We start from the raw sequence: 13,852 nt of genomic DNA on the forward strand, positions 1-13,852 counted from the left end.
TGTAACAGAGGCATTGACTCATTATTTCCCCTTCCCCTCCAGCTGTTTCCATCTTTAAACCCTTCCCCAACCGTGCTTCTGTGAAGTGCCTTGGGTCATTTTACGTTAAGGTGCTACATAAATGCAAGTTGTTTTCTATACCATTTTAACCTTCATGTCTCCTGGAAGCCTGGTGAATTGCTACACCTGCTGGTGTCAATAATGTGCACATTTTAGTTACTATGAGCTTGTTCTGTAGGAGGCTAATGACACTATTTATATGAAGACATCAGACGGCGGCTAATCTGAGAACTAAGTTTTCTTGTACTATTACTTAAATTACAAAATGCTGCCGCACAGTAGCACAGGTCTGAGTATTTGAAATTTTAGTTAACACTCAAAAATCAGAAATATTACACAATAGGATTGGTTACTGCAATTGACATTCCTGGAGATGTGCAGTGCATTTTTAAATAAGGGTATTACAATTAGCAGTCTCACATTTGACTGCAAAATGACACTTTGGTCCGAACAGTCCCGAGCGATATTGGTATTACTTCCATTTTTATGAAGAAACCAAGAACAACATATTTGTCTACATAGACATGGAATTATCTATTAATACTACTTAATGTCATTAACACAAAGATTCACACAATTCACTTCACAGAGGAAAAATTTAGTGCTATTGTTTTCTAAGTGGTGTCCATGAAATTAGGCAAGACACCTTCTTGGTGACATATACGATAAATCTGAGTAAGTAACACTAAATAACATTACTTTTATACTTCTAAAGGTTCTATAGTTTTGGCCTTTGGAAAGGCAACTGCCATATGATAGCTTAAAAAAAATTGTAAACATAAGGAGTTGAGGTTCACACATGCAAGAAACAATACATTTAACCAAGAAATTGTACCATGTTTACAAAATTTCAAAGACAATTATCCCATTTATCAAATCTAAATTGTTGCTTTCCAAATTAACTGGTTGGCACAGCCCAAGACAGTAGCTTATAGGGGAATCAAGTTATACGAGGATAAATCCAAACTATTCCCATTCCACACTGTCTTTTTGTATAAAATGACAGTATATATTGTTTACGTCAGTATATTGTGACTGGTTTGTTACTATGCATTTCATTAAGAGTTTGAAGACTGTGGTCCAGGGCCCATATCTATAAAAGGCAGTCAGGCAGACAGTTGTTTGGGGAAAACTAACATTAAATGCTATGTAAAGGTTTGGTATATGGCCAAGAATAACGGCTGTAAACATTGATATAATAGTGATGCCTGTCAACATTTAAAATAATTACACTTTGTATTTTCTTCCCAATGCTAGCTGAAAATTTAGCCTATTATATAGTTGGTTAAAAAAACAAACATAATAACAGTACATAACTATTGTTAAGAATGGGGACTATGACGTATGTTTTTCCAATCAGAACGCCAATAGAAGCCCATTATTTTAAATGGGTTCCTATCAGCGTTATGATCGGAAAACCTAAACCCAATCATGTGCCATTCTTCAATTTTTATTTGGATGTCAAGAAAGCAAACTATAGTGATTCAAATATTCAAAGTACTGTACCAAAAATATAATTTGTAACCATGTTCAGGACACAGTTATGTAACATCAAGTCTTCTTTAAAAAATGAACGGTAAGTAAATCAAAGGTTTCTATTTAGGGTAACAGAAAACATGGTGGAAAAAAAAGAGACACTTTCCATTCATATTTAGTTTATAAATCTTGCAGTAGATAATATAAAAGAGAAGGTATCCAATGCAAACGTCTAAACACAGATGATATCTGAAGGTTGGTACTTCATGTACAACGATGATATATATGGCAGATTGTTCAACTGAGCATAGATCGACTCAATATCTATATTTAGTGGAGTAGTCCTTTGGAGATACCACAAGACCCCTTCCCTTGCGTGCTCCTCTGTAAACTGTTTCAACAATGTCAATCATCTCCTGTTTGTCTTCCATAGGCCAATTAATTTTATTGTTGTTACCAGTGCCCAAATCAATCATGATGTGCTTGTTTCTGGAAAGAGCAAAAATTATGCAAGAAAAATTAAAACACACAAAAGCTTTCTGCTGTTCCAAGTTTTTGACAGTCTAATTTTTTGATAATGTAATCTTTTGCAATTTCTGTGAATTCTCCAATTATTAAAGCTTGCTACAAGAGCTCTGACAATCCATTAGTGAGTTTATCCAGTGAGTAATAAGAGTACACAGACCAAGACAATCCAGATTTGAATCACAAACTGCGATGATTGCTTCTCTCAGCCCAACTGATATTTGAGGCGCTATATCTGGATTTACCACCCGAGTTTGGGGGGGGGGGGGGGGGGGGGGAAAGAAAAAAAAATGTACTAAAGATCCTACTCCTGATTACTGTCCAGCTAGTTTACTGGAAATGCATGCGTGTATGAGGGATGAGAGAACTGGGCTTGGCTGTGATGTCCCCTCTCCTGCCAAGGCTCACGTGACTAATGGTCACTTGGATGAAGTACTGAACAGTGCCCAGTATTTGTGGAATACCCTAAGGATTCAAATCTTGGGGAGGGGATGCAAAATGTCAAAGTAAAACAAAATAAAAATTTTAATACTTTTTCCACAGTACCTAATCTGTTCAAAAAATAAATGACCCTCTCTTTACCAATTTAAATTTTTCAACAAGTCAGCACTTAAATATACAGAATTAGCTCCCGTTTTAAAATTCAATCTATTGCTCATTAACAGAAATAGAACAATCTATAGGTGAGAGCAAAAGACCATTTTAACAAGTGCAACGCAGTAAGACAACACACACTTGACTGTAACAAGATAGTACTATGAAATAAACGGAGAAAGAAATCCATATTTAGCTCACAGAATGTCTCTGGTGTACATGGTACCATGCCACAGAGCATCAATCAGACACAAGTACATGGCACTATCCTTTCATGCAGTAAGCTGACCATCTCAGCCATATAATTTAAGTACTGAATTAAGGCCATGTGCTTCTTTAAGAGAGAATGAAAAGGAAAACCAGAGGACCAGTGATCCCAGATTACTCTGATCTACTTAGTGGCTGGCTACAAAACAGCACTAGCAGAAGCCTGGGACTTAGTCTCAAGACAGCCCTCTACTGGCATTAGTGCATGAAGACAAAAATAAAGTGAAAGGAAAATAATCCAAAATATATTTGTTCTGAAGTAGATCAGTACATACCGTGCGTTCACTATATAAATTAGAATACTAATGGATTTGGAGGGGGTGGACTTCACGCCATCTGATGTAACACTGGAGTTGCATTACAATTTTTAAAAAAAATTTTTAAAAAAGGGTTACTCATGACTTACAATGTTTTCCTTTATAACAATCCCAAGTGCCCTTTTAAGGGTCAAAATTTCCACTCGTCAGATGACTGATCTAATAGAAATTCTATAATTTGTTTTGGTGTTGAAGTGCTCATTCATAAGAGTGGTGCAGTCCAGAAACCAAGGGCTGTAATGGATTTTTAAATGTGCTGCAATGTGGCTTTCATACAGTGCCACCCAGTAGCGAGAATCGCATACTACAGGATATAATTTCAATCTTAGAACTCAAAACATTACAGGCAAAAATAACAGGTAAGAATGTAATTTTGTTAATAGTCTAAAAAAGTGAAGGTCAAAAGAAAAACCTAAAAAGGTGAGAAAACCTTAAGAAAATAAATTTGTGGTTTGGACTGTCAGAAGAAACTTAGAGACTATACAGATCAGATAGTTTGTTAATGAAGACAGTAATAATTCTTCCTGAGTCAACACTGGGACAGTAAACCACCCTCCCACATTCTTTGTCAAGAAGGGCAAGAAGATGACCGGCTCCCAGCCAACCTCCTTCTCTATTCAAACCAGATTTGAAGAGGGCAAGTAATTTATTGCAGTACAACATCCTGCGACAAATCACGGCATGTTCACCTTAGTTTACTTCAGTTTCTTCCCTCATCAGCACTTTAATCTTAAATCATCAGCCTGCTTTAAAGTGCTGCCATTGTTAAAATTCTGTTTCCATCTTTTGCAACAGTTGATTTTACAGTGGGCACCTGCATTGTTTACAGTTAGTTTGAATGAAGCACTAATGACCTGAACGTTAAGACTGTTAGTGACCTTCTGGTTTTACAGAATTAAGATGCTTTTCTCCTCTGGAACAATCCCTTGAATGGCAAGAAACTCTTCAAAGCTGCCACGAGGATCCTTTTAAGATTCAGCACTAAAATTGATGAAAACAGTAATCAAGATGTCCCTGGAGTTACTTAACATCCATGTTGCCAAGGAACCAACACAGAGGTACAAGTGGTGCATTGATATACTGGAGGAAAATATTCAGAAGCAAATAACTCCTCCCCGAGGAAATATCAGCTAAGGTGAAAGATAGCGAATATCTTACTGGCACATGTCTGAAATCTGTCAGCCAGAAAGCAGCTGGATCTGGAGAAAGCACGTGTGTTCAGTCTGTAAGATCAGCATGTACAGTCAGCATGCACTCAGGTAACTAGTGCTTTATTCAGACTAATTGTAAACAATGCAGGTGCCCAATGTAAGTCCAATTGTTGCATAAGATGGAAACTTTCAGATCCTGTAGAAATAAATAGCGATGGAAATTCTACAATGATGCAGCAGGTGGTAAACAGTAGCCAGGGCTTACAACAGATCTTCAGTGTTGAGGACAGTGAAGCTGCGCAGCGCACCCAAAGCTGCAGTTGTATCATAACTGCCAATCTCAGATCAGTTCCTACAATACTGATTTTCATCTGGCTGCAACTAGTTTATACTGTCCGTCTATGAATCCAACTGTCAGCCCGTAAACAAGTATGGGCAGGAACATCCACACACTCAAGACATTTAAATAATCTTCGTATAAGTTTAGTGTCCAGGAGGTACAAAGTGTCCATGAGCACTTCTAAACTCAGCTTGACAGTACACTGGAGTTATATGACATGCAGTATCAAGCAGAAGAGGTGGGAAACTGCTTTCTTTGGGGGTCTTCTACTTTCCCCTCAATTTAGGAAGTGCATCACACTGCTACACCTCAGGGACAGATGGGGAGTTACACTATCAATAACGTGGCAATGTAATCACATCTTAACTCATGCAGAATGCCAGACGTGGGAATGTTTGATGTAGGCAACACTACCATCCTTTGCATATTGCAGAACCATCAGTCCCCGTCTGTTCAATTACCAAAAATACAAAATCTTAACAAGGTTTTTTAATGGTTCTCATTTATTCTTGTTACATTAGTTGCTCTAGAACTGTGATTATGCATACCTGAAGAAAAACATAACTGTGCATGGATCATATAACTCGTACATCTTGTTGAAGTCTGGTACCTCTGTGATATCCACAAGATAAATAACAGCAAAGTTTTTCACCTAAAAAAAAACCCATGACCGTTGATTATAGATTTATTATATATGAATAAACTTTTATAACTCTATTCAGGAACCAAAAATTAGGCTACTTAAGAGGTCATATAAAGAAGCATTTTATACATGTCCTGTGTTTATAAAGGAGCCATAAACATGTATATTGGAAATCACGGTATATCAGAACTCTTTAATTAAAAGAGGCCTACATATTTATACACACAACACTTTTATTTTACATTCTCTAATAGTCATTCATGTTTGCATGATATCTTTGAAAGTCATGCAATATTCAAAATTAGCATTGCAAATGATAGCTTGATACTGGTTTTAACAAAACTAGTGCTCAATGGGAGAACACGGTGATGGCATGATAAGAATTGGAGCACTAATGCTCAGGGCCACTCCACTCAGTGCCTGATTTGAGCTAGAACAAGCGTAAAACACTCGGTGGAGACTACAGCATTTTCCCGATGGATTGAGAGAAAAATGAGATAGAGTTGTAAAGTACTACTTTACAACTGAAGGTAGACTACTCTTCGGCTGGCCAAAGGAGAGCACCGATAGAGGTTTGGATGTAGGCTGCTTGCCTCCTTTTGCAGTGAATCCAGGCAAAGTGAAGAGTTGGATAATTTACTTATCTTAAAAATTATATAATTAAAAAATAAAGTATTATCATGACAAAGAACTTTTGAAATTGAATCATTTACATTTTTCTGGCATTCTAGTTTAACAGAGTATATATTTTTTTACATAGAATGTACAGCACAGGAACAGGCCATTCGGCCCAACTGGTCCATGCCAGTGTTTATGCTCCACACGAGCCTCCTGCACCCCTTTTCATTTAACCCCATCAGCATAAGCCTCTATTCCTTTCTCTCGTTTATCTAGCTTCCCCATAAACGCATCTATGCTAGTCACCTCAACTACTCCTTGTGGCAGCGAATTCCAAATTCTTACCACTCTCTGGGTAAAGAAGTTTCTTCTGAATTCCCTATTGGATTTATTAGTGACTACCTTATATTTGTGGCCCCAAGTTTTGGTCTCCCCACAAGTGGAAACATCTTCTCTATGTCTACCCTATGAATCCCTTTTATAATCTTAAAGACCTCTATCTAGAGAAAAGAGCCCCAGCCAGTTGAATCTTTCCTGATAGATATAACCTCTCAGTTCTGGTATCATCCTTGTAAATCTTTTTTGCACCTTCACCGGTGCCTCTTTGTCCTTTTTTATAATAAGGAGACCAAAACTGTTCACAGTACTCTGTGTAGTCTAACCAAGGTTCTATACAAGTTTAATATAACTTCTCTGCTTTTCAATTCTATCCCTCGAGAAATGAACCCCAGTGCTTGGTTTGCTTTTTTACGGCCGTATTTACCTGCGTCGCTACTTTGTGGTGTGTATTTCGGCACCCCGAGATCCCTTTGCTCCTCTACCCCATTTAGAGTCTTATCTTGCAAGGAGTATGTGGCCTTATTATTCTTCCTACCAAAATGCACCACCTTATACTTATTTATATTGAAATTAATTTGTCAATTACATACACATTCTGCACGTTTGTCTTTAGTCGCATTCTTCCTCTGTATTAACTATACCCCCAAATTTGATGTCATCCGCAAATTTTGAAATTGTACTTCTAATTTCCGAGACCAAATCGTTTACGTAAATAGTGAACAACAATGGTCCCAGCACAAATCCTTATGGAACACCAATTCCAACCATTCGCCAGTCTGAGTAACTACCCTTAAACCCTACTATTTTCTGTTTTGTAGCCAGCTTGCTATCCATTCAGCTACTTGTCCCGATTCAACACGCTCTGATCTTAGTCACGAGTCTACTATGCGGTACTTTATCGAAAGCCTTTAGAAAATCCAAATATATTACATCTACTGCATTACCCTTGTCTGCTCTGTTACTTCTTCAAAGAATTTAATAGCATGACCTTCACTTTTGAAATCTGCGCCACATACTCTATTATATTTTTGGTTTCTAGATGTTTTTCTATTACATCTTTGAGTAAAGATTCCATTATCTATCCTATTTACTAAATTTTGCTGCATTCTTTGATATTTTCAAAGGCTTACCTTTTCAGCAATACTGTACAACACTTCATCCATCTTCATACAAGTTGGATCCCAGTCGTGACCAAACCGAATGACGACGACACGATCCTCCTCCGACAGAATAGCCTGGTCCACTTGCCAGCCATTGTGGAGATGTGGTAACATGTACGACATCCTGACAAAGAGTTGTACAACTTCTAATACAAAAAAAACTGTGTCAGTATAACTTCCTATTATTACAAGTAAATAAGAAAGGAGTACAATTACTTCTGAATTAGAAAGAAGTTCACCTTATGACTAAAATCTCTGTGCATGCACCATAAGAGTTGATAGGGACTAAAGAAATCAATTCTAAAGACATGGGCAGAGTAACATAACTAGTAGCAGGGACACTACTGTTTTTAAAAAGCATTTATAGAGCAGAATCACAACTGCTATTGCTGGTAGTCAAGTAATTAACATTGCAATTCTACCAATTGAAAATATAGAATTTTCCCCTCTCATTGTCTCCCTTTATTGTTCTACTCTTATGTTAGGATGCAATTCCAAGGTTCTAGCCACGTACTCCTCTGCTTTCTTTCTTCCTTCTTCCCTCCCACTCAGCACAATACAGATTAGACCAGTGACCAAATTGGAACCTCCCTGGTCTGTATGGCTAAGGACCACACAATCAGCTGGGGAGTTAAAAACTTTAGAACTTATTTCAAAGGTTTGGCATTCCTGCTAGGGCTACTAACAAATTGTAATTGCATGTTCCCTGCCTAGCTGCAGCTAACCCTTGGTTCACAGACTGTCAATAGGTCAGCAACCGACGAGACAAGCTCACTACTGAGTTTGTGCTCCAGATGATCTGGAGAGCAAGGATCAATTTGGTTAGAGTTGTACCGTAGCAATTTAAAAAACTTAATTCGCTGAAGGGATGGATGAAAGCACGATATATTCTAATTTTGAAATAAGATGGAATAGCAACGACTTAAGTGTTCATTTGTAAAAGTAAACTAGCTGATCCCTCATGGCATTGTTTTTAGGCAGTCTTGGGTCAGGATTATGGTACAGAGACAGAAAGTTAAAAAAGGAAATGTCCATCTGCACAGTTTATACGTTCCCTATGCAGTTACCGTTCACATTTTCTTTTACTTAAATTTCAACCTCAAAGTCATTTGTCACTGAGGTCTGGAGCTGAACCCAAACTGAGCATCAGCGAGGTTAATGGTGAATAAGTGCCACTTGATAGCACTGCTGACGACTCTTTCCATCACTTTGTTAATGATTGGGAGTAGGTAATAGGGCAGCAACTGGCTGGGTTGGATTTGTCCTGCTTTTTGTGGACAGGACCTACCTAGGCAATTTTCCGCATTGTCCGATTGATTTTTTTTTATTCGTTCACGGGATGTGGGCGTCGCTGGCAGGGCCGGCATTTATTGCCCATCCCTAATTGCCCTCGAGAAGGTGGTGGTGAGCCGCTTTCTTGAACCGCTGCAGTCCGTGTGGTGACGGTTCTCCCACAGTGCTGTTAGGAAGGGAGTTCCAGGATTTTGACCCAGCGACAATGAAGGAACGGCGATATATTTCCAAGTCGGGATGGTGTGTGACTTGGAGGGGAACGTGCAGGTGGTGTTGTTCCCATGCGCCTGCAACTCTTGTCCATCTAGGTGGTAGAGGTCGCGGGTTTGGGAGGTGCTGTCGAAGAAGCCTTGGCGAGTTGCTGCAGTGCATCCTGTGGATGGTACACACTGCAGCCACAGTGCGCCGGTGGTGAAGGGAGTGAATGTTTAGGGTGGTGGATGGGGTGCCAATCAAGCGGGCTGCTTTATCTTGGATGGTGTCGAGCTTCTTGAGTGTTGTTGGAGCTGCACTCATCCAGGCAAGTGGAGAGTATTCCATCACACTCCTGACTTGTGCCTTGTAGATGGTGGAAAGGCTTTGGGGAGTCAGGAGGTGAGTCACTCGCCGCAGAATACCCAGCCTCTGACCTGCTTTTGTAGCCACAGTATTTATATGGCTGGTCCAGTTAAGTTTCTGGTCAATGGTGACCCCCAGGATGTTGATGGTGGAGGATTCGGCGATGGTAATGCCGCTGAATGTCAAGGGGAGGTGGTTAGACTCTCTCTTGTTGGAGATGGTCATTGCCTGGCACTTATCTGGCGCGAATGTTACTTGCCACTTATCAGCCAAGCCTGGATGTTGTCCAGGTCTTGCTGCATGCAGGCTCGGACTGCTTCATTATCTGAGGGGTTGCGAATGGAACTGAACACTGTGCAGTCATCAGCGAACATCCCCATTTCTGACCTTATGATGGAGGGAAGGTCATTGATGAAGCAGCTGAAGATGGTTGGGCCGAGGACACTGCCCTGAGGAACTCCTGCAGCAATGCCCTGGGGCTGAGATGATTGGCCTCCAACAACCACTACCATCTTCCTTTGTGCTAGGTATGACTCCAGCCACTGGAGAGTTTTCCCCCTGATTCCCATGGACTTCAATTTTACTAGGGCTCCTTGGTGCCACACTCGGTCAAATGCTGCCTTGATGTCAAGGGCAGTCACTCTCACCTCACCTCTGGAATTCAGCTCTTTTGTCCATGTTTGGACCAAGGCTGTAATGAGGTCTGGAGCCGAGTGGTCCTGGCGGAACCCAAACTGAGCATCGGTGAGCAGGTTATTAGTGAGTAAGTGCCGCTTGATAGCACTGTCGACGACACCTTCCATCACTTTGCTGATGATTGAGAGTAGACTGATGGGGCGGTAATTGGCCGGATTGGATTTGTCCTGCTTTTTGTGGACAGGACATACCTGGGCAATTTTCCACATTGTCGGGTAGATGCCAGTGTTGTAGCTGTACCGGAACAGCTTGGCTAGAGGCGCAGCTAGTTCTGGAGCACAAGTCTTCAGCACTACAGCTGGGATGTTGTCGGGGCCCATAGCCTTTGCTGTATCCAGTGCACTCAGCCGTTTCTTGATATCACGTGGAGTGAATCGAATTGGCCGAAGACTGGCTTCCGTGATGGTGGGGATATCGGGAGGAGGCTGAGATGGATCATCCACTCGGCACTTCTGGCTGAAGATGGTTGCAAACGCTTCAGCCTTGTCTTTTGCACTCACGTGCTGGACTCCGCCATCATTGAGGATGGGGATGTTTGCAGAGCCTCCTCCTCCCGTCAGTTGTTTAATTGTCCACCACCATTCACGACTGGATGTGGCAGGACTGCAGAGCTTTGATCTGATTTGTTGGTTGTGGAATCGCTTAGCTTTGTCTATAGCATGTTGCCAGTATTGTAGCTGTACTGGAACAGCTTAGCTAGTGGTGCGACTAGTTCATGAGCACGTCTTCAGCCCTACAGCCGGGATGTTGTTGTGGCCCATAGCCTTTCTTGGTGTCATGTGGAGTGAATCAAACTGGTTGAAGACTCATCAGTGATGCTGGGGACCTCAGGAGGTGGCCAAGAAGCATAATCCACTCGGCACTTCTGGCTGAAGATGGTTGCAAACGCTTCAGCCTTATCTTTTCACTCACACATTAGGTTCTGCCATTGTTGAGGATGGGGATGTTCATGGAATTCTACTGAATACAAAGCCTGTCCTGCACACCTATTTTCCCTTTCCTTGTCAACCTCCACTAGCTCCCTGCCCTCAGAACATCTACTTCAATATCCTCATCTTCAAATCTTCTGCTCTTCTAATTCTTAAGCCTGCTATGTTTCTCCCTTTTTTCCCCACCACTGTTGACAGAGCATTCACCCCTGCAATCTGGAATGTCCTTCCTATATGCTTCCACCTTGTTACCCCTCTCCCTATCTTTAACAGAAGCTTTCTCACAGAAAAATATTTCTATAGATACGCCTTCGATCATCCCAACTTCTTTTCTAATCCTAGCTCATTGTTCACAGTTCCTTCGGTAAGCAGCTTGGGATCTTTTGTGAAAAATGCTATATAAAAGTAAGAACTTGCATTTATATAATCGCTTTTCATGACCTCAGGAATTCACAAAGCACTTCACAGCCAATTAAGTACTTTTGAAGTGTAGTCACTGTTGTGATGTAGTACAGCCAATTTGCACACAGCAAGGTCTCACAAACAGCAATGAGAAAAATAGATGTTGATTGAGGGATAAATGTTGGCCAGGCCACCAACTCCTCCGTTCTTCTTTGAATAGTGCCTTGGGATAACTCCATATACCCACCTTAGTCAAAAAGGCTCATGGATTGTTTGATATCTAGAGGACTAGAATACAAGGGGGTAGAACTTATGCTACAGCTATACAAAGCGCTGTTTAGACCACACCTGGAGTACTAAGTTTAGTTCCGGGCACCTCACCTTAGGAAGGCTATAGTGGCCTTGGAGGGAGTGCAGCATAGATGTACTAGAATGATACCTGGACTCCAAGGGTTAAATTACGAGGAGAGATTACAAAACTAGGGATGTATTCCCTCGAATTTAGAAGCTTAAGCGGTGATTTGATCAAAGTTTTCAATATGTTAAGGGGAACTGATAAGGTTGGAAAGAAACTATTTCCGCTGGTTGGGAAGTCTAGGACAAGGGGACATAGCCTAAAGATTAGAGCCAGGACTTTCAGAAGCGAAGTTAGGAAACATTTCTACACAAAGGATGGTAGAAGTTTGGAACTTTCTTCCGCAAACGGCAGCTGATGCTAGCTCAATTGTTAATTTTAAATCTGAGATAGATAGATTTTTGTTAACCAAATGTATTAAGGGATATGGAGCTAAGGCAGTTATATGGAGTTAGGTCATAGATTAGCTATGATCTCACTGAATGGCAGAACAGGCTTGAGGGGCTAAATGGCCTACTCCTGTTCCTATGGGACTTTTTACGTCCACCCGAGAGGGCAGAGAAGGCCTCAGTTTAGGCACCTCCCTCAGTACCGCACTTAAGTGTCAGCTTAGATGCTCAAATCTCTCTGGAGTGGGGCTTGAACCCACAATTTTCTGACTCAGAAGCAAGAGTGCTACCAACTGAGCAAGGCTGACACTGAAGTATAAATTGTTGTTCGCGATCGCCGTGTCCTTAGATCAACAGAAGCCAGTGCTCTCACTCGTGTACGCGTTTTGATAGAAATAGCCTCTGCGCTTTTGAATTCAAAACATGTACACGAGCCGTTTCAGTGACAGATAGCCGGGGTAGATAGTGGGGCCTGTAAAAAAAAACTCTTCAAAACAACCTTTTAAAATAAAAAGTTGCTCTGAAATGTTTATTACTGTTGGCAAACTCGTGTGTATCACATTGGAGGGGGGGGGGGGCGGGAAGAGTTTAAATGCAAGTGTGAAGTAACCAAGCTGCAAATGCCGATGCCGATCCCGCATCCCAACAAGATGTTATTTCTCTGGTTAAAGCGCAGCCTCCCGGCTCTCTGTGGTTGATCTGGAGAGCAGCCGGGATGATTAAGCCATTCCCTTCCAACCCCCTCCCCCGGGGAGGAGGATGTTCCGCCCCCCTCCCCCGGGGAGGAGGATGTTCCGCCACAAGGTTGCTGAGGCGGGAGCTGGTGGGCCCGAGTTCGAGCCTCCGGCCTCCCTCCACAAATCCCAGAGTGAGACAGAAGAAAAAAAAATACACTAGAAACGACGATCAATGCAACTGAACCGCAAAGGATAAAAGCCCGGGCGGTGTTTCTATGGAGATTAAACAGCCGAGGTCGCCGGTTTGCTGCACTCACCTCACCGACACGGGTCGTCGTCCCCCCCTCCTCCACCACCACCACCACCACTCCGGTTAAAACCCCGATATCTGGGGCACGCCGTCCTCCAACTGTCGAGATTTTGACACGGATTTATTCCTGCGAGCACGACTAAAATTTCTCTTCATAAACAAAAGTGAGATTTATTCCTCCGCCTTTCTTTTCCTTCAGTTCTCCTTTCCCCGGTTACTAAAGATGGCGGTGGATGGGTTGGGCGCATGCGCGGGATCCGCAAGGTATTATCGCGATGTCGGAATGGAAGCCCGCGGTTCAGGAAACAGCGAGAAAGTTCTGGAGAATGGAGCGCGCTCGGACCGCAGGCAAACCCGTCAAATGGAGTGAGACTGTTTAAAAGGAGAAGAATGAATGCGGCAACAGTGAATTCTCTCTATTTCCCCCCCCCGTTAATACCTCAACACTGCGACAACTGGTATTTATGTAGAATTACATAGAATTTACAGCGCAGAAACAGTCCGCTCGGTCCAGCTGTTCTGTGCCGGGGTTTATATTCCACACGAGTCTCCTCCCACTTATTTTTCCAAAAAAATATAGTTTATTCATAAAATTTGCAGCAAAACATACAATACAGTTGTCATATCACATTCTAAACGTACACGGTACAGATTATACAATTTGCGGGTTACTTCAAGTACAGGTCAATGAACACATTGTACATAATTACAGTTCATGACACTCTAGGGTGCCTCATTGCATTACACTCAATA

The 13,852-nt window shown here is 41.6% G+C and overlaps 1 protein-coding gene across 1 annotated transcript; it reads right to left on the reverse strand.

Annotated features, from left to right (window-relative positions):
• Positions 1 to 283: 283 nt before the first annotated feature.
• txnl4a (thioredoxin-like 4A) lies at positions 284 to 13,347 on the reverse strand. The gene is made up of 4 exons (XM_067981956.1): positions 13,107 to 13,347; positions 7,461 to 7,636; positions 5,279 to 5,382; positions 284 to 2,025 (listed from the first exon to the last, which is right to left on the reverse strand). Exons 2-4 carry the CDS (start codon positions 7,611 to 7,613, stop codon positions 1,854 to 1,856), a joined length of 429 nt encoding a protein of 142 aa, XP_067838057.1. The 5' UTR covers positions 7,614 to 7,636; positions 13,107 to 13,347; the 3' UTR covers positions 284 to 1,853.
• Between the last annotated feature and the right edge of the window lie 505 nt (positions 13,348 to 13,852).

Source organism: Heptranchias perlo, chromosome 3 (genome assembly GCF_035084215.1).
Source record: "Heptranchias perlo isolate sHepPer1 chromosome 3, sHepPer1.hap1, whole genome shotgun sequence".
Lineage (NCBI taxonomy): Eukaryota > Metazoa > Chordata > Chondrichthyes > Hexanchiformes > Hexanchidae > Heptranchias > Heptranchias perlo.